This window comes from Cygnus atratus, chromosome 1 (assembly GCF_013377495.2).
Source record: "Cygnus atratus isolate AKBS03 ecotype Queensland, Australia chromosome 1, CAtr_DNAZoo_HiC_assembly, whole genome shotgun sequence".
Lineage (NCBI taxonomy): Eukaryota > Metazoa > Chordata > Aves > Anseriformes > Anatidae > Cygnus > Cygnus atratus.
The window spans coordinates 53,129,975-53,152,306 of record NC_066362.1 but is presented as its reverse complement, the minus strand read 5'-3'; the positions used below and the strand labels follow the sequence as shown (position 1 = coordinate 53,152,306).

The window sequence follows — 22,332 nt, the reverse complement described above, 5'->3', positions numbered from 1 at the left end:
ATCTCACATTCAGTCATGTCTTTATAAGCACTGAGATAATGAAGCATCAATAGTTAATGTAGCAGTTGATGTACATAGTTCAAGCTAAAATAATTGGTACAGCCATGTTTATGAAGCAGATTTAGAGTGAAATGGGAGTACACAGTCTTGTTGCTACCTTCAGGCATTTACCACATGCTCCTCCTCCTCTATTTGTGTTTCTGTCTTTTTTCTTTTATCAACAGCTTTTCCTTCTGCTGGACTGTCACATCAGTCCTCCTCAGTCATCAAGTATTTATTATAAAGCCCACAGGTTTTTTTTGCTACTGAATATACAGAACTTCACGAGTACAAGAAAATAAAATCATACTTGAAAAGAATTCAAGTAATTACTCATATGTATGCTTGTATGTATGATTGTGCTCTGTTGGGAATATACTGGCAGTTTCAATAAAATACAATCTAAAACGGGAGCCAACTAAAGTGTTGACCTACCCATGCCAGTGCTAGAGCCAGACTCTGTTTTGACAGATAATATTACTTAGGTATCATCAACCTAATAAAATTGGTATTTAATACCGTGCAAACAAGTTTTATTCACTTTTATGTAGGAAAGAAACAGCCATGGATACATGTTCTGTAAGTAACTGAGGAAGGTAAGAGTTGAATCTTTATTAAGTGTTCCTAAGGTTGGCCACAACTAACAGTTCAGCACTGTGTCTCATTTAAACTAGTGTAACAATAATGAATCATAGAATCATAGAATATCCCGAGTTGGAAGGGACCCATAAGGATCATCGAGTCAAACTCCTGGCACCACATAGGTCTACCCAAAAATTCAGACCAAGTTTCCTTTGAATTCCAGAGGCTCTGTCTCTCCTTTGTAGACTTAAATCCTGTAAGAAAATGTATTTACCTCAACATTTACTCTACTAGAATTAACTTAATATTTATGTTTAATAGTGCCTCACTGAACTTCTGACAGAGAAAGCTCAGAACTTCTACCTCAGATACATGGGATATGGTCTCCATTTCACTTTTTGGAATTTTCAAATTATTCTGTAGAAATGTGAGGGAAAAAAATCTTGCAATATAAAGAAAATTAATGAAAATCTTACAAAAGCTCTTCTTACATGACAAGGTTTTTAGCACTTAAAAAAAAGTTCTGATTATTCATTCAAATATACAGGATAGCATTGTTAGTCTACTGTATGTTTTTCAGCATAACCAGAAATAAATGAAACTGGGAGAAAACCCATCATTCCATCTTCATCACAAGAACATAAGCTATTTTAAGAACAATACTGTGGGTCAATCATCTATTTCTACTCAAACAGCAACACCTGAAATTACTTAACAAGTATACAGACTTAAATGAACAAAACCAGTTTTCAGTTATTTAAGAATTTGTATACTTTTTCTGGTTGCTATTTTATAACTACGTCACTATGTCACTATACATGTACACACATTGAAACATTAAAACACACACACACACAGAAAAGTGAAGGAGGGGCTCGGAATAAGGCCTTACTGACTGTTACCTTCCTATACCTTTCCTGTCTCTGGCAGTAAAACATTCATTGTTTGTCAGTATTGGAGGAAACTGCAAGGCTATCAACAAACTTCTCTAAACAGAATCATATTAAAGCTTAATATTGATCAAATTACATAAACTGGTTCAATAAAACAAAGTCATTACATTTCTCTTTTAGGATTTTCCCTTCTATCTTGCCTCCAGTAAGCATTTCCAAATAAGTGGTATCTTATTAGATGAAATAAAACCTTAATGACTATCAGTATATTTCTATTGTGGATTTTGTTGTTGAATTATTGTAACTAACAATTAGTGTTTAGCTGAAATGTGAGGGGTACTAGGAGTGATCAAAGAATTCTACTAGCTATAACCAGAAAGAACATATTTTCAAATAATGCTAATAATAGTATTCATTAGAGAAAAAAGAAAAAAATATATATTTCGGTCACTTCTAGCAACATCTTGAGCAATTAATGCTTAATTAGAACCAGGTATTTAGATATCCACTAGAGAGATTCATTGTAATCACAATACACAGAAACTTGTTGGGAAAAAATAATAAATTAAAAAAAAAAAAGAAGTAGAGTAAGAAACTAGAACCTTTTCCTTTACATGTTTTTTATGAAGACAAAAAAAGTCCAACTTTAATTCTTTAGTACTGTATGTTTCCCCATGTGTTGTAGAGATTCTTGTTAAAGATATTTTAAATAACATTTAAAGAGGCTAATATAGAGAGAGGCAATTCAGTTGTTCTCCTATACATTTAATATTAGGTCTTTCATAAAGTTATTTTATTACGTATTTTATGAAATTGAAAAGTATATCTTTGGTGGTTCTTTACCATTAATATAGTTCATTGTTAGTGCTGTACAATTTCTCAGAAGAGGATATTGCCTCAGAAATAGATTAATATTTGTCAGTAACACACTCTTTATAGGCCTGGATAGCAAGCCCTGCTTTGCAGCGGGTTTGGACACCCTGAGTTCTAGTAGTCCCTCCATAGAATTTATACTCTATCATCTCTAGCAAAGAATAGCATGTTTAGACTACTGTAGTTTCAAGATGTCCACTTTTTCCATACATGTGCACAGAAGAATTCACTTCATGTATATTTAGCTATCTAAAAGTTAAACACCCAAGATAGTCATTAATGAATTTACAAAATGAACTGCCCTTTCTGATGGGCCTATTCTTCCTCATTTTCTTATAGAGAAATTCTGTAAGATTAAGACTGAAAGCTTAACTTTTAGACAGCTTTATTAGTTTGGGTGAATTGTACTATAAAAGTTTAGGTTTAGATAGAGTCTGATCACCAGAACATGAAACAAGTTACACCCATGCAAAGACAATTCTGCTAAAATAAATTCTCAGTGAAATCAGAACTTAGGCTTTCTGTACAAAAGCAACTGCCCAGTAAAGGACATCAAAACACAAGTAACATCCTAGAAATAAATCATTCAATTAGAACTATATATCCTATGTATTCCTTAAATCAAAAAAAAACACACCTATGCTCCAACATATATAACCCATTTGAAAATGTCAGCATAACTTCAGCAATGTATGACATTTACGTGATCTATGAATTTTCTCTTAAAAAAATGATTTTTTTATATGAAGACTGAAGAAAATCAATGTGATACCATAAATATCAAAGCCCTGGTCAATGAATGTAGGTCATGATCTACCACTTTCAACTGGAAAAATGCTTCACTTACAGTTTGCTCTCAGATTATTATTCAACCTTGTAATAGCATTTCTCTAAGCTTGGACTCTGAAGTGTGAATTCCTTAGCAATGTTTAAAATAAAAACTGATTATTTTATGAAATATGCAAAAATCTTTCACAAAATTACATTCACTTAATAAAAAATCAAAGTTAAAATTTCAATATTTTTAGTCAAAGGACTTTAAAATAATTTAGCATTTTCATTTAAATTATACAAATATTTGACAAAATCAAACCATTGCATTTAAAAACTTAATTTAGAATTATTTTTTTCAAAATCATTCACAATATAATTCTGCTATTAGTTCAGATTCAAATTGAAAGTTATTCATTACAATGAAAAGTTGTTACACATTTACACTGATCCCTTAAAAAAGAGTCCAGTGATGTCTAGCTAAATTTCCAGTGCTGGGCAGGAGAAAGAGAATGACTTTGACAATTAACAGAGAAATTGTCCTGACTTTGACAATTATTGGGATCCATTTCAGCACTATAAGGTCTTTAAAGTGCTCTAAAAACTGTTCTATTTCATCATCTCACACAGCCATAGGCCTGTGCCACAGTGTTATCCCTTTTTTCTAGTAATAAAATATTAAAGAGGTAATAGGTACAAACTGAAACACAGGATGTTCCACTTGAACATTAGGAACCTTTCTTTCCTGGGAGAATAACCAAACACTGGCACAAGTTGCCTAGAGAAGTTGTGGAGTCTCTATCCTTGGAGATAACCAAAAGCTGCCTGGACATGGTTCTGCTCTATCTGACCCTGCTGGAGCAGATGGGTCAGAAATGGTCACCTTCCAACTTCAACCACTCTGTGATTCTGTCAATATTAGATAATTTCTAAATAAATCACTGATCAATTGCATTATTAATGAATAAAATATACATATTTGACTAATAACCTATGAACATCTTCATATAAACAATACCCCTGCATCTTCCATACCTTAAAACTTGTTTTTGAAAGATTTAAAGAAATAATAAAGCAATCATGAAATAAGCCTAATTCAGCATTTTTTATCAGAACACAACATTTATAATTACCACAACTCTTGGGACCCTTATGATTTGTTATAAGCTAATGAGATCAATTGTATTTTTTTCAGTGTTTGTTTATAGGCCAAATAATACTGGTGATATTTTCCAGACAATTTAGCTTAGATGAAATTGTGGTGAAATTTGCTTGAGAAAGTTGCAAGTAACAAAACATTTTCATCTTTCCACCTCTCAGAACAGAAGTCAGTTTCTAACAACAGAAAATTTACTTTGGCATAGCAGTTTTTATGCTACAGAAAAAGAACTTTGTAATTTTACTACAAGAAAATAAAAACATAGTGTTAATTATTTAAATCATATGCTTCCCCATTACAGTAGAGTTATATATATATATATATATATATATATATATTTTACTGGACTCTAGAGTCACGACCTAGATACAATAAATTCCTGATGTAAGGGAACATGCAGTGCAGACCATGTGCACTTTCTTTGGAGGTTTCCACTGTCAACACACAGCCTTGCAAGGAATAAACAAGACCACTTGTGAACTAGATTTTGAATATGCACAGAACACTTCTCAGCTTAACTGTACAACCGTGTAATTCTAATAGTTTTAGTAGTTTAGTTTCAGACTCATGTTTCATTTTACCATTGTGACTGATTCCACAAAGTGGACTGATTGCACAAAGTGGAATCTCTCCACAGTTTGAAATAAAAAACATGAAGGGGTGTTCTGAGTCAAGTTCAAAGTTAACCAAATGTACTATGCTCTATAATGTCTTTCACACCAGCTTCATCTCAAAAACAGTTTGCATTGACCCTGTATTTTTCTGAGAAAGATGGATTCTAAATGTCATTTCTTGATAATTCAAGACCTTTCTCTGATGAGTGATATATCTTTATTCATGGCACCTTATATTAATTTGTTCATCCATCAACATTATTTTTAGCTTAAAACTTTTCACTCATCTTTACCTAGCCTCTCCATCTTACTGCCTCTCCAAGAAAATCTACAAAATCACTCATATTCATTCTCAACATAGCTTCCCCAGAAGCAAGAAAATTTCAGTTAGTCTTTTCATGCAGAAGTTATCGCCTCTTTGCTCTAGCAGTCTTTTTCTGAATCTCTTCCAACATGCAATTGGCTCTCAATCACTACTGAGCCAAAACACAGACAATAAGGTTCAAACCACCCCTTGGTTCAATTATACTTGCCTATTTCTAATACAAATCTTTTATGTAAAGCATCACCAAATTATATTTGCCTTATTCACACTCACCTCTCAATAGTTGCCTACAATCATTCTATAACATGTATTTTCCTTCTCCACTACTGATAAATAAAAGGCCAGAACATATTTTGTCTTTATTAACTGCTAGAGATAGGGTCCTCATCTTTGCACTGTGCTATTTCATCCCACCTTATTACTCTTGTTCTGCTGTAATAGCATGTTCATTCTCTTAGTTGAATATTTGACATAATTTTGTCATCTAAAATTTCTGTCATGCTCCTATTTCCTGTGTTCAAATTAATAACAAAAATTGATCCCCAAACATATTCTTAATGAACTGCTTCTACTAACTTCCTTTCATCCTGTCAATGTCTACTATAAGTGACATTTTTTCCTATCTGTCGTTTATCATTTACCTTACTAACTTAAATGTAGTCATTTAAGTGACTACTTCAAAAGAAGTAGTGGCCACTTAAGAAGATAGCTAGTTTAGGGATGTCATAGTTCCCTAGTCTAACACTTGGGGTATCAAAAAGCGATATTCAGTTACTCCATATAAAGATAATTTGGGTAAATCCTTGTCACAATTTTACATTAACTTTCTGACTTATTATTACTTTTTCCTCCAAAATAAATTTTAAAGTCTTCTCTGTAATTACATTTAGTCCAATTGATCTGTAATTGCCTGCTCATTTTTTCCTCCTTCCTTAAACATATCTGTTCTGTTAAACATAGATGTTCATAAGGTTATGACTGCTAATCTAATAGAACTAAACAATATTTCAATTATAGCAATGTAACAGGACAACTAAATATCTGCAACTCAAAATTGAAAGAAATAGAAAACTATACATTGCCCTGTTGCAGTATAGAATACTGTAGAAACTTAGAGCCATCTAAACACATATTTTGCATTTTAGTTATAGTATTTGGCTCCAACTGTAGCTGTAACAGCATTAACTAATACCCCAACCTCCGTATTTAATATTATTAATTATTTCCAATCAGACAAGATTTTTCAATGGTTCATTTATTCCCCCAGATATTATGTGGGTTCCTTTTGTTCAGATTCTACTTATGAAAAATGCAATGAATTTTCCAGATCCTATTCACAAGCCCTGGTCCTCATAGAGGGACTTCAACCACCCTGATATCTGTTGGGGGGACAGCACAGCAGAGCATAAGCAATCCAGGAAGTTCCTTCAATGCATTGATGATAACTTCCTTCTCCAAGTGATAGAGGAGCCAATGAGGAGACGTGCTATGCTGGACATCATTCTGACCAACTAGGAAGGACTGGTGGGGAATGTGAAGCTTAAGGGCAGCCTTGGCTGCTGTGACCATGAAAAGGTCCTATGGGCAGCAAAGTGGGCGCACAGAAGCTCACTAACCTGAACTTCAGGAGAGCTGACTTTGGCTTCTTCAGGTAGTTGGTTGGTAGAGTACCATTGGATAAAGCCCTGGAGGGAAGAAAATCCAGGAAAGTTGGCTAATATTCAAGGATCACTTCCTCCAAGCTCAGGAGCAATGCATCCCAACAAAGAGGAAGTCAAGCAAAAATGCCAGGAGACCTGCATGGATGAACAAGGAGCTCCTGGCCAAACTCTAACAGAAGAAGGAAGCCTACAGAGGGTGGAAACAAAGACAGATAGCCTGGGAGGAATACAGAGACATTGTCCAAGTAGCCAGGGATCAGGCTAGGAAAGCTAGAAGTTCCCACTGACTGGAAGAGGAAAACATAACCCCATTTTTAAAACAGGAAAAAAGGAAAACTAGCAGAACAACAGGCCAGTCAGTTTCACCCCTGTGCCCAGCAAGATCATGAGCAAATCCTCCTGGAAACTACACTAAAGCACATGGAAAACAAAGAAGTGATTAGTGACAGCCAACATGGCTTCACTAAGGCTTGAGAAGTGGGCCCATGTTAACCTCATGAAGTTGAACAAAGCCAAATGCAAGGTCCTGCACCTAGATCAGGGCAATCCTAAGCACAAATACAGGCTGGGCAAGGAATGGTTTGAGAGCAGCCCTGGAGAGAAAGACTTGGAGGTGTTGGCTGATGAGAAACTCAACATGACCCAGCAATATGTGCTTGCAGTTCAAAACGCCAACCATATGTTGGGTTCCATCAACAGAAGTGTGGCCAGCAGGTCAAGTGAGGTGATTTTCCCCCTCTACTCCACTCTTGTGAGATGCCACTTCCAGTACTGCATTCAGCTCTGGGGCCTCCAACATCAGAAGGGCATGGTCTTCCTGGATCACGTCCAGAGAAGGGCCACAAAGATTATCAGAGAGCTGGTGCACCTCTCCTATGAAGAAAGGCTGAGAGAGTTGGGGTTATTCAGCCTGGGGAGACTTTATAGCTGCCTTCCTAGCTAAAGGAGGTCTACAAGAAACCTGGAGAGGGCCTTTTTACAAGGGCATGTAGTAATACAAGGGGTGATGGCTTTAAAGTAAAAAGGTAGATTTAGATTACATATAAGGAAGAAATTCTTCATTATGAGGGTGGTGAGGCACTGGGACAGGTTGCCCAGAGAAGTTGTGAATGCCTTATCCCTAGAAGTGTTTAAGGGCAGGCTGGATGGAGCTTTGCGCACCCTGGTCTAGTGGAAGGTGTCCCTGCCAATGGCAGGGGTGTCGGAACTAGATGATCTTTAGGGTCCCTTCCAACTTAAACCTTCCTATGATTCCATGATTCATTCTATATTTTCAACTGTTTCTTAAGACAATAAACAAAATCAGTGCCCTAACAAAAATGTGTCGGAACATAACTGTGTCACTATGTACTTTCTAGATGCAAAGCACTATGTAAATGCTAAGAAATAATTGTTCTGAAAACCTTTCAAGAAATCAAGAGATAAATATATTCAGATAAAGCAAGACTCATTAGATGTTACTTTATAACTAAATAATAGTCATCATTGATGGTAGGGGTATGGTTGGACCAGATGATCTTGAAGGTCTGTTCCAACCTTAATGATTCTATGATTCTATCATATAGAGTACTTATGTATTCTTCTAAATTGAGTGAACACAGAATTCTTCCTCTCAATAATAAAAGTACTTGGTAGCATTTTGTCATAGATCTAAGTCAAGCAGCTAGCACTGCAAACTTGCCATTCATAACACCTTAAACAAAAAAGAAAATGATAAAAGTACTATGTAGGATTTCCCAGGTCCAGAAAGGAAGCTAAATAGCATGGCAGTCATGCAAGTTATTTTCTTGGAAGACTATATTATGAGAATGCTATGTTACTAAGCCAGTGTTCTGTATTTATAAACAGATTTTTACAGAATTGAATTACTTACATGAAGATCTAGACTATCTAACTGATGGGAAAAAAAAATCTGGTTCTTTTTTGAAGTGTAAGCAGTATGTCATACAGTTTCTTCTATGTTAACCTTGCATCTCTACTTTTATATGTGTGGATGAATACTACCTGAAGTGTGCATGGTGTACATGCTAAGTGTGCGTCTGACAAATAAATTACTTGTAGGGGCTGCAGGGCCCTACAGTTCAAAGCCACACACCACCAACATTTACTATTAAAATTTAAATTTGCTATTAAAATTTAAAATCACATCATGTTCTAGTTCCCTAAAATTTCTGTTTGTTTTAGGTACTGTATCACATTGCTGCTGAACATTTTTTTCCTTAGCTAATCTCCTAGATTTTAGCAAGAGTTTGGCTTTTGTGAGGCACATAAACATGAAAGCTTAGACACCTGCTAGCACTCAATAGGAACACCTCATTATGGGCTCAGTAGTGAGTGCCTCTGTACTAAGCAGCACACTGAATAGGGAGGTTCACAAATGCAGAACCTTCTCTCTTCTTCATATTTCTTGCAAGAAATCTTAGAATAAATAATATATGCTGTTTTTTGCTTATTCTTTTACATTATTCTATGAAGAATAGGAATAGAAATAGAAATAGAAAGGGTCAATTGCCTACAAATTTGAGAAAAACAAACAAGCAAAACCCATTGATTTTACTGTATATCAGGATCATTGCTGCTCCTTTTTGTTTGACCCAAGCCAAGTGCAGCCATACTTATTGCCTGAAGATAGTCCTTGAGGTGCAAAACCAATATTTTCAAATGATTACAGTCTCTCCTTTTCAGTCGTATCCCATGGTATTCCAATATCCTTCTGTGGCCAGTCCTTAAGCAACTGTTTCCCTTTCCAGCTCCAGTGGGTGCATTTTTCCTTTTCTGTCTTCAAGAACTTACTTACTAATTCGATTTATCTTTCCACCTTCTTCTTACAGTCATACAGCTTCCTCTCTCTGTCTGTGTCTCTAGTCACTGTCTAACGGGTATACGACTACGCCCAGGCTCTCAGGGTTACAATTAAACCCTCTAGCAAGAGACAGTTGGGAAATGCAAAGAAAATAACAAGGAGAAAAACTGCTTTTTGACACATGGCGTATTTCAAACCTCCGAGCAGATATGCAGGCTGAACTCTGATATTTCTTTGCTTTTAATACTAATGAAAAATAATTTTATACTGAAATATATGGCTGAAATATAGCATCAAATTATTATTTAACTGAAGTAATGTATTTTAAGTTCCTAAAAGAGACAAAAGTAATTTTATATAATGATACTTATATAATTATTTTAAAATTGAACAAAAATATGAAGATGCCAGTTGGTTTTCCTTTTGTGATAAGTACATTATTTGACCTACATAAACTAGCTTTATTTGTTGTAATGCTAGTTAAAAACTCTTATCTGGAACAGAGTCTGTAGGAAATTTCCTTATTCTTTTTTCTTCATTCCCACAATTAGATCTTTAATTTAAATGATCCCTAATCTGTTTTAAGTGCTAGAGCAACAGCCAAAAGAACCAGTAGCTACAGGCCTTGATCTTGCTCTCCTTGGAGTCAACAACATTACTCCTGCTCACAACATTGAAGAGAAGATAGGTCCCAAGGAGGGAAAGACAGATACTATGAAATCCATAGGAGTTCTGCAGCTGACCTCAATGGGAGCAGAATTTGGCCCTCAAGGAATACATACGGATTAGGGTTAAAGTCAATGATTAACTAGAAAACTGGTGAACCTAAAAAAAAATGTATAAGATACATACCTGAGGCAGTGCTGAGTTAAGCTGTCGCTGGAGGGAGTCTCTGTCATAGATGACATCCTGTAGGCGTTGCTGTGCAAGTGACAAGCTTTCCTGTGTCTCCCGAAGAGTGTCAAGGAGACGGTCCCTTTCATCCAGCATGTTCACCATCAGCTGCTCAAAGTGAGAATCTGAGTCCGAGCCGCTGCTTTGGGACCCCCGTTGACTCATCGGGGTGTCCTCGTTTATCGTGGGCATCACTTCGCACATCATCTCTTTAAAAATACAAACCAAGAAAAAGCTCCTCAGTAGAAAAATATTTGAGGGGATTTCATAAGAGGAATTAACTCTGTCACATGGATACAGTTAGTAGATTTGTTTTTGAGCATTGTTCCCTCACCATTTTGAGCATTGTTTCCTCATCTAAACTTTGTGCTTTCAATGTTAATCAGATGATCAATAGACAGCAATTAAATACAGTGACTAACTCCACACAGCAAACATTTTGAATGTGTATCCTAAACTGAAGGAAGAAGGACTGGATGGAGATGGAGGGTAACCGAATATTTTAAATTATTAGTAGCTTTGTAAATAGCACTCTTTTAAAGTGACAAAAAAGACCTCCTCTGCAATTTCAGCCTCCCTCTCTTACTTTATATCATTGCTGAATTGTTGGCATTGATGCCAGTAGTTCCTATTAATTGCTGGATTTTGTCCTGCTCTAGGCATTTCTACAGTACATCTCAGGCTAACCATTGATCCAGTATCATGCTGCCTTAACAATACCAGGTTAATCTATTTTTCTATCTAGTTATTCCCACCCTCAGGGGAAATTATTCTCCAGTGAGCTTGTTCAGCAAGAGGTCAAGAACTAGAAACCCTCTGCAAATTACCATCCCTGTGATATCTTATGCAGATTGAATTACTAGGGAGAGAATCATTGTTGTTTATTTTGTAAGAGCAGACCAAAGCAGAACAAGTAGTATTACCTAGTCCCATTCATCATTTATAATGTAAATCTCAAAACCTTAGAATGTATATGGAGAGATGCTTATGCTAAGAGATAATGCATTCAGCAGATGGAAAAAAAGCAAACAAACAAAAAATCAAAAATATGACAGGTCTCAAAGCTTAGATTAAAAAAAAAAATCAGATAAAAGATTGTGTTAGTAATAGATGGCATCTACTATAGAAATAGAAAGTCACCCAAAGAATCAGAAGTTGTTTTTCTAGTATGAGTACGTACAGCAGACAACTTTTTACATAGTTGAGTCTTAATTTCTGAAAATTCTCATATTGTAGCAACTCCTGGAAACCCTTTATCTCAGCAAGTGGGACCCAGGTGCTTTTCATTCCTCTTGTGGAAGTTAAAATCCTTATGTACATGTTTTCTGTGGTTCTTATAGATGTAAACTTGGTCTACAATACATGTTGTTGATGTACTTCTATTGTTAAGTGTGCCATCATATGAGATTCTCACAATTTTACAGTCTCATATGACCATTAGCTCTATGTATTCTTAAATCTGGTCTGCTTTCCCAAAGTAGGAAAACTGAATTTGTGACAGTGAAAATTATGAGAAATGGAAGTTCTGGCTGGAAGTTCTGTTACAGAACATAACCTTGTTGGTCTGTGAGTTGGTCTTGTGTTCAAGAACACGTTGAACAAGGCTGTGGACAACCTGAACTAGTGGGTGGCATCCCTGCCCATGACAGGGGGGTTGGAACTAGACAATCTTTAAGGTCTCTTTCAACCCAAGACATCCTATGATGATAACCTAAAGACATCCCATACAACAGGGAAAAAAAAGAGCTAAGACAATATACTTAATTCATTAAAAGTAACTCTTCTTATCATCATTAAATCATAAACAATCCTTATGCTAACATTGCTCGCTGCTAAGATTTTCTGGAAAATCAACATAGCTTCACTAAGATTAGCTGGTCTCAGTCATATTCAGAATGTTCATGCAGAATTTAGTATTAATTTTCAGTTCTTCAGCAAATGTGATAACGAGGGAATGTGATAATGAGTGGCACCAAACACTGGTATTTCGGCATGAATTATCAGCTACTACTGCACAGCTTTCATAGGCAATAGCTTCACTACTGAAGTTTCAGGTTGGTCTCAGTCCTGTTTTTAAAATGTCTGTTAGGAAGGCAAGGTAAATGTTGTTTGTGGCCATTTTACAGCTTAGCAATTAATTAGGTGCAAGAGAAGCAGATAATAGCTTAAAGTGATACATGCTGAAGTTCCTTGTATCTCCAATATAAAGGTCAGGTAAATTTACTCAGGATTATCTGATCCAATGCTGTGTATCTCCATTACTCACGAGCTTCAAAATTTTCTACCCCAGAAACCTTTTCCTCTCTGAAACTATAGGCTCCACTACTAGGAAGCACCACCATGTCCTTTCATATTGAGATGACATTAATACATCAGTGCCTCCATCACCATAAAAACCTTCACGTTTAAAAGCATTTGCACCATTAGAAACTGATTTTCATGGTTCCTGCCACTCTGTCTTCTGAGTATGGACAGTGTGTACTGTGAGGCACCACAGACAGGGAGTGACTAAATTCTGCAGCTGCACCAGCAGAATGAACTAGTACCCATCCTCCTACACTTCAATTTGCCTGCAGAGGAAAATTCCCAGCTTTTGGGAATTTGTGCTGATGTAACTCTTTGTCCACTGTCCACACATATCTTGAGATGTGGGACTACCAGCACTGTCTCGCCTCCATGATCCTCGTGTCACGGAAGGACATTTCACTCGGAGTGGCCACCACTCTCTGGAGTGCCTCCACCCAGGTGCCACCTGTGGCTAACCAGTTTGGGACGGTCAAGTTGACAGTGAGCAAAGGGAGGGATAAAACATCCAAGGCCATCTGCCACTTTCTCAGTTTAATCACACCTTTCCAGGATGTATCGGGTGGCCGGAGACCGAAGTCTCTGCATGCCCATTCTTCAAGAAAAGATCAAAGGCAATAATTCAGACAGTCACTGAACCTTTCCCGCCTCATGATGGCACATCAACATCTCATGGGGCACATTTCTTGCCTCAGGGGATTCTCACAGGTGTACTCTGAATGATGACTCAAGGAACTACCTCCAATGTCCTGCACATGCAGGTTTATCATTTGAATGGCAGGGTATGCACTACCACTGCTCATATACAGTGGCAGAGTGAGCATGGTAGTGCAATTTTTCACACTTTTTCAACATTGCTGTGTTGAGGATAACAGGTAGGGAAACCTCTATGCAGACAATTGTTGCCACCTTAGCACCTTTCTCAAAATAGAAGTAAAATCTCCTCCTATAGTCATTAAGGGGATGTGAGAAGTCACATGTATACAGGGTTGTGGGACAGCCATGGAAATCACAAGTTGACTGTTCCTGACACGCCTTCTCCCTGCAAGCTGCTGCATTCAGGGAGGGGGGTAGATGAAGCACTGTGTTTATGTTGAAAGCCTGGGCTGCATTATCCTGACATGGCACAAGTAACTAACTTGGGCTGTGAGTAAGACCGCAGAGGAGGCAGGGAGCAGGTGAGCAGATCCTGATGTAGGCAGTTGCTGTTTGGAAGTTTTCTCCCACAGCTCACAGCCCCAGGAGAATCTTTAAAAGGTACAGCAGTTCCTGCATTCAGACTGGTGATGTACATTGCTTTCTCACTGTTTGGAGATCAATGCCACTGTTCCGTTGGAACCACATACATCCTTTCCCCATGCTCAGCTTAGAGACAAATATAGAAAAGCTGGAAGCTAAGCTGGGCCAGATCAGGAGTGCTGGCAGGGCGCGACAGAAAGGATGTGTTGATGCTTGCAGTGGTGAGGAGCGGGAAAAAGGGGAATCCTGCACCATGTCCTCACATGGATCTTTTCTGGGAGGCAACAGTGGGGACACTGGAACAACTCTGAAGGAAATTCAATTCATCAGGGTTCTTCTGGGTCATCAACCCAGAAAACAGTAGCAAAATTTCAGATAATTGCAGGTCTATTATGGGGCTCCCAAACAAAGATTTCTTGCAGCTTTTCATGAAAGAAATATATGCAATGCTGCCCAAATTACAATGATTTGTATCTTCTTGCCTTTAGAAAAGCATTTTTTTCTTTTTTTTTTTTTTTTTTTTAAACGTTATCTGGCATTTATCACTCTCATACCTGCCAGCAGATGGGATGCTTTCAATGTCCTGAGGCTGCCACCATTTAACACTATTCCCATGAAATTCTGGTCTTCTTCCAGCACATGTTTAAGAACAGAGCCATTTCCCCAGGACCTTATTGCACCCTTTATAAATTTTCTGCTTGATAGAAGAAAGGAATCAAAATACTGTGAATATTTGAAGAATTTTAAAGGCATGAAAAAAAAAAAGAGTAAAAAAGAAAAGCAAGGTTCAGTGAGGGCAGTTGCAACAAAAGATAGGGCAGGTAAAGCAGAGAAAGGACATTAAACTGACAAAAGTAAATAGAGGAGGAAGTGTCAGCAAACAGACTGATCACAATTTACTAGTAGAAGATTGGCAGCTGAGGACAAATAGCTGAGGCTCATATGCATTTGGTTCTTTATATAGCAAGTGAATCATGTCAGGGAGTTGTATGAATTCTTGAAGTTTCCAGAGCCTTCTGATGGTGCACAAGTATTAGCCAACCCCTGGTTAACCACATGATGATGTGGTTCACACATGGGGTCAGGGCATTACATTTAAGAGCAAGCTTCCAGGTTAATTATAGCTGAAAGGAATTTAGTTTGCACACACTGAAAGCACAGAAAGATACAAGCCAACACAATGCAGATAGAAACAACTGTGGAATTTACATTAAAACATAAAATAAAAATAATATTGCTCTGAACAGTTAGGTCTGATTGTTCATGTAGTCACACCCTGAGTAGTTGTAATTACATTTTTAAATTTCCAATTGGGAAAGTGGGCAACTTCTGATTTCCCTTCTAAGTAATTTTAAATTTTAAACCTGAAGCTGGTGATTAGAAAACCCTAAACCCCAACAATTTTCTATTCTGGTTTTGTAACATAATCAACTGAAATATTTCATAGACTGAAATCAGAAGGCATCTCTATAACTACTTACTCTTGACCCACTAATCACAGACTATAAATCTGTGTTAGGCTGAAGTGTATCTTACACAAGAAAGATTTCGAACATCAAACCCTTAAAGTGATTTCTCTAGTAAAATAACCAACAATAATCATTCTTTCTGTGAAAAATATATGTCTTTTTCAACTGTATTTCTGGGGAAGACACAACTACACTCAAAGCTGAAGTTCTTAAAGGCTCAGAAAAATTGGCAGGCCCACTTCTATTATGTTTTAGACCTAAGGTGCCACATGCATTTTTGTGCCTGATCCGTGAGTTTACAGAAGTTTTGATACATCTCATACATTTCACTACATATGCAGGCATCTTTTTTTTTTCATAGACAGGTCAGATGCATGCCAGACTTACTGGATCTAGATACAGTTCAGGAGGAACAGATCCATGCATGTTCAGTAGATACTTGTCTTAAGTATATAGTTTATGTTAATCCATGTAGATTATTAATTCCACTCAGAACAGAATTCAGGAGGTTAAAATGGGGACCATGGGTAAACTCCCTTTTCAGCTACCACTCTTAACTGCTTCAAAGACTGGTTAGGCTGATAGGTCTTGATTTTCTAAACCAGGACTTTTGAATAGACTAAATACAGTCAAACTGACACCTGGCTATTTCTTGTTTTCTTTTTATGCTTATCAGCCAATGCTTTGAATTCCTGCTCCCTTGCCGTACTACTGGCTGAATATAACTGTACAGCCAGAGATAGCTCCAAAAGATTCAGAATTTAGTTTTCCAGCTCTCTACATTTCTGATTTTTTTTTTTTTTTTTGGATAATATAATAGGTTGTTAGTTTCTCATTCAAGTTCATGTTCTCACTGAAATTCAGACACAAAAATAAGTTCATCTAGTCTTTGTACGTATTTTAATGCCTCCATTTGGTCTGTATGTGCCAGCTGCTGTATTAAGATTTTTGTTATTACCCAGGGTAATATTCTTTTTAATAATCAATACATTCCTATCAACTACTACAAGGCAATTACCATTACATATCTCTGATGACTCCTGTTAGGGAAAAAGAATTCAGAGCTGACAGTTACAGTAAACGAGGGATGAGCAAACACAAACAGCAGTGTGCATGGAGCATCAGAATCCCTTCTCTGAAGCTTGCAACAGAACACATGAATTGCATTGCCACAATTTTAAGTTGCAAAGTAACTTCTGTTACAATTTTCAGATACTTGGATGAAATAGAAGCAAAAACTGGTGTGTATAAATCTCTGCCTTAAACTTCAGAAATGTAAAATAATTGCTGACTTTTCTTTTATTGTCCAAACTTACTCTGAGCAACCTGATCTTATTCTGACATTGTCCCTGCATTGAGCAAGCAGTTGGCACAAATGACCTCCACAGGCCCCTTCCACACTGAATAATTCCATGTTTCTGGAGCTAGCTTTAAGTTCAAAGAATTTACTTATTTACCACAGATATTCTGAAATTTAATATACACTTACATGAGGCTGAAGGGAAATTTGAAATAAATCTAAACAAACAACAACAACAAAAAATACAACAACCCACCAACCCCGTGCTGTGGCTCACCTCATTGTATTCATGAGTATGGTCACATTTTCAAAAAAAAAAAAAAAAAAAAGAAAAGAAAAGTAAATACAGGTAATTGCTCTTTGTCAGAAAGCATACACAAGAAGAATAAACAATTATCAAAAGTCTTATAGCTCAATTTTTAATGGCCCTACTTGCTTTCTGGCTTTACTTGTCATTCAAATGCCTCAAACAAAATAAAAGTTTGAAAAAAGAGTTTAATGCTTTATATTTTTCAGCTACCCAGCGAATCACAGTAAAGCGAACACCTATGTAAGGAATGATAGTAGTTAATTGGTATATGCTCTTTCTAGAATCACAAAAGAAGAAACAGTACATAAATATTTCTTCCCCGAAATTCAAACACCAAAGTTGTTCTTATTTGAGGTCAGAATATCAAGTCAATATTTATAATATAAATAAGGTCATGAGGTACTCAGTACATTTAGGAACTTTTCTGAATACTCCATTAAAGAGAAATAAAAATATGGACACATATTCTCACCAGGGAAAAAACAAACAAACAAACAAACAAACAAAAGCTTCCTAACACCATTCTTTCTTAAAAAAAATAAAAATAAAAATATCCTGGTGTTAAATAGAATAAACTCAGAAATTTGTAACCAGCTATCAGGAGTCAGCTTAGCAGAGTCTGAGTAAACTCCCACTGAAATAATTTACTAAGGACTTCTGTACCAAGACTCCAGTCATATTAAAGGAAGATAAAAGATTAAGAAAGACTACTTTAGGCATCCAGGTTGGTTTCCTAGTTTGATACATCAAATCATAATTAAAACAGTGGTGCCCAACCATCTATTTAGGAAGTCCATACAGCTTTGTGACACTCAAGGAGAACCCTTGGTTGCTGCCCCCTGAAAACTAAGCCAGAAAAGGATTTAGGGGAGGAAGGGAAAGGGATGAGGAAAACCTTCATTAAACATCCTGTTCCTCAAGAGTAGGTGAGGAACAGGCCAGACAGCTCTGTCAGGGTACGAGTGATGGCACACTGAGTTACACCTGAGGGAACATGACCATCCCACAAAGAACACTGAGGGAGCTGGAATTTGTTTCAGTGGATGTGCAGGAACTGCAAGTGGTGGATTAAACACCTCTGTCCCGTATTTCCAAGACCACACATGTTGATGAAAACCAAATAAGTCTCTGTGTACATTATTCTCTGCAACACTTCCCATACAGCCAGGACTGCAAAGAAGAGGAAGGAGTGGAGGGAAAGGGTGACAGATGCCTCATTAATACCTAAACATGCATTAAATACCTCTTTATTCAATGGAAAGAAAAAACTTCCCCAGAAAAAGGCTGACTTGCCCTGTAGTAATATAGCTTAAACTATGCTTGAATGATCCAAGTCAACCATAAGAAGACTTTTCAAATGTGTTTTTCTTTAAAAAGAAAAACAAAAATTCCACTGATACTGAAGTTGGTATCTCTTCAGTAAAACGTTTACCTTTTTACCAGGTATTCTACATGCAAGTAAAACAATCCCTCAATGCAATATATTTATTTTAAGTCACCAGCACTTTACTGTTAATACACAAACACTCTCTTAGGTTCATCTGAAAGCACAGAGCTGACATGACAACTCCCTTGCTCAGGAAGCACGCGAAGTGTCCACAACTCTCACAAACTTCAACAGATACTGAACCTGTGTAGGACCTTACAACCATCTCACCCCCCTCTGAGGGCTTTTGAGGAAGAAGCAGGATACAGACAAATTACTGCTTCCCTTAAAAGCTTCCTAGAAAGAGACTGACAGTTAGGCAATGTAATAACCATGGAATTCTACTTAGAAATAATTAAGCCAATTCAAGCTTACGTACTTATTTTAATAGTATTTCTAGACCTGAAGTGCTCAGGTATCACAGCCATGCATACACAATGGCAGCCTGTGAAGCAGCATGTTAAAGTTCTCTAAATACACACTCTTCCTCATTCACTGTGTATCTACTACAAAATTTATGGAAAAATCTATTCTTTCCAGGCTGATTGGTTCCTTTTTCAGTGTTTTCTCCAATCATTTGCACGAAGCCCAGCTGCTTAAGTTCATGACAATTCTATCATGGACTTCAGTGGGTCTGGATATGTTTATACAGATGGTTGGAAGTCACTAATATAGGCAAGACATCAACCTCCTGTCATTTTACTGCCTCCAAAGAGGAGCATAAAGAACACAAATGTATGTTACATTTGATAACTGAGCATGCTGAATGTTGTTGGACTAGAGCCTACAATATTATGAGAAATCATGACCAAGATTTCTCTCTAATCGCAAAGCATTCAACTCACAAAAAACAACCACTGTTTAAAATGAGTGAGGGGAAAGAATGTGGTTTACTGTCATTGCATTACAGATTTTTCAGCTTGTATGAAAAAATGTCAAAGCCAATCTATAGTGTTAGCTGCATGATGTCTCCATTAAGAGTGAACTGAATATTAGTTCAATTAGGAATTCGAAGCTCAGTTTAGACCTTCAGATGAGTAAACGGGCAAAAATTGCAACAAACAGCATAGTGTATGCCCACCCTTAGTTAGAGTTGTTATATAAGGCATTGCTAACTAAATTGATAGCAATCCTCATATATCTTCTATCTACGGATGCTGATAATCATGTATGGACCAGGTTTGAAAGTGCATCCCCAATACTGACTTTTGCTAAAACTACTTGAATTGTCTGTGGTATATAAGCTGTAAAGGTGGAAAATGACAAAGTTGTCATCTTTCTTCTCATTGGACCCCACCCTATTTGACATCTTCTCTTCTCTCGTTTGTCCAAGAGTCTGGGAATTACTTATTTTTTTTTTAAATGTGGATGCTATAACAAACATCTCTACATTTGCATGTAGCCTTGTGCAAGGTCTGAGAATAAGAACACAGAATAATACTTGGCTACTGCCTGACAAAGGCTCTTAGGCTAGCATTCATTTTGCTCACCTTGAAGGCTACCACCTTCGATGTAAATTTAATTTTATTCCTTCACCTTTTTGTCCGTAATTGGTTTTAAAAGCTTGTTTTTTTTTTTTCTATATTCAGCTGCTTGATTTGCACACCAAGGTTGAGGAGTCATTTCAAGTTACTTATAATTTTGCTGCAGGAAAGAGAAGTAGAAATCTAACTACCATATATTCTAGCCGGTCCATAGTGACATCAGCTTGAAAACTCATTTCATTGGATCATTCTGGATATTTTGCATTTACAAGCTATTTTTTTTCCAAATAGTTAAACAGACACAGCGACTAATAAAACCATTTCTTTCCGTGATTGTCTTTTCAAATGTTCTCAGCAAGATCGCTCTAAAGCAGCATAGTGTAATTCCATAAGGAAAATCCTTCCTATTGTCTGAGTTGCATTACACGCATATTCCTCCTCCTAGTTAACTCCTTACCTGCCAGTCATCACTAAACTATGATATCACCTTTAACAGAAGCATCCTGCACTTCTACACAGGAGGGGCGATCAACAACAGTACCTTAAATAAAGGACTCATTCCAACTATTTGTTCTTTGTGTCGTATCTCGCTTAATCACACCAACAGAAAAGAAGTTGGCTTCATGATTTTTCCTCTGAAATTCCCCAACTCCCAACTCCCATTACAGAAACACATTTAAATAATACAACGCACGCTACAGCAAGAGGCAAATTGCAAGATTTTGCATTTGCACCTCACCTCCCAGAGGATGTCGGGGCTAAGGAGGGAAGGTCTAACTCAGAAATAGAGGGTTCAGTACCTAGTGGCTTTTATTTCGGCGTCTGCTATTTCACTTGATCAATAACAACCGCAGTCTCCACCGGCTTCGAGCGGGGACTCACACAGCCGAGCACTCCTGGAGCATCTTCCTAGCAATGGTGACACAGGCGTTGCTCCGAGAAACCCCAAGCCCCCGCACTCGTCCTCCGGCAAGACTGGCTGCTTGGCACCTCGGCATTTTCTTCGGTCACTTCGTCAGCAGCCAAGAGGAGAAGCATCCATAGGAAAAATGGCATATTACAAATTTTGCTTTGAGAAGCAGAGCTCGGCTCAGACCATTGTCAGGAGCAGGAGGGGGGGGAGCGGCTCTTAAAGCTCCAGCAGCCCCTTTCAAGCAACAGCATCTTTGCAGCTGGAGGCAATATATTACAGGGGGGAGGGGCCAGGGCGAAAGCATCTTTCTTTTATTTCTCATCTTTTGTTAAACTTAACCGAGTGCTCTCCGGCTCCCCTGGTTCTTCAGTACCTCCCAGGCTAATTCTTCCTCCGCGCGTGACTGAGGTCCACACGCACGCACGACTGCGTGATGAAAAGCAACCGCGGCTTTCTGCTTTACAGCGAGAAACCCTCTGCCGCTGCCCACCGCCGCCTGGCAGGCACCGTGTCGGGGCTGAGCTGGGCGCTACGAGGCGGCAGCCACGGCAGCGCGGGCCGGCAGAGCCACCCACGGCGGGCAAGCCCCCACGGCAAGCAAGCCCCCACGTAAAGCAAGCCCCCACGGCGTGTCCCCACGGCATGTCCCCACGGCGGGAGCCCCTATCGCTGCCGCCCACCGGCTGCCCGGCGCCGTCCTGCCCCAGTGCCGGGCGACGCGTTTGTAAAGCCGGGCGGCAAACGGGGCTCCTCCACAGCGAGCGCTTGGCGAGCGGCACTACGTCTCGTCTACTCCGGTGTGTGGTGTTTAAACCGTGCCATCTGCTGCGCTCCCACCGCGACAAAGCAGCGGGAATGAGTATCTGCTACAGCCCAGCAGCCGAGGCACGGAATTAACGTTGCGCACTTAGAAATGCCAGGCGTGGGCAAACTGCCCCCGAGCCCGCAGAACGGGCGTGAGGCACCGCCGCGGCCGGGAGCGGGCGATGGCTGGGGGCGGCGGAGGGAGGGAGGGAAGGAGGGCGGCTGCGGGCGCCGCTGGGCTGGGCGCGCTCCTCGTCGGCGGGGACTTCCCCTGGAAGCCGCCGCAGTGGTTTCCACCAGTCCTTAAATAAATTCTGAAGTAATCGCGTCTGCTGCCCCTGCCTCACGCACGCGGCTCCCCGGAGGCAGCTGCCGCTGCTTCGCGGCTCGAGCGGCGCTAGTTCCCTCACGCCCAGTCCTTCTTAGAGAGAAAAAAAAAATAAATATATATATATATATAAAGAATAGG

At 38.4% G+C, this 22,332-nt stretch overlaps 1 protein-coding gene across 3 annotated transcripts in view; it reads right to left on the bottom strand.

The window, feature by feature from the left end:
- PPFIA2 (PTPRF interacting protein alpha 2) overlaps positions 1-21,881 on the bottom strand; it is a 335,557-nt gene extending 313,676 nt beyond the window's left edge. The window contains exons 1-3 of one of the 3 annotated variants that reach the window (XM_050715798.1): positions 21,740-21,881; positions 20,947-21,156; positions 10,573-10,823 (exon numbers count right to left, since the gene is read on the bottom strand). In XM_050715798.1, the coding sequence (XP_050571755.1) occupies positions 10,573-10,821 (249 nt within the window). In that variant the 5' untranslated portion in view covers positions 10,822-10,823; positions 20,947-21,156; positions 21,740-21,881. Of the gene's footprint in view, positions 1-10,572; positions 10,824-20,885 lie in introns of all 3 variants that reach the window. The other 2 variants (XM_050715803.1, XM_050715800.1) reach the window with 2 other exon arrangements.
- Positions 21,882-22,332: the final 451 nt, after the last annotated feature.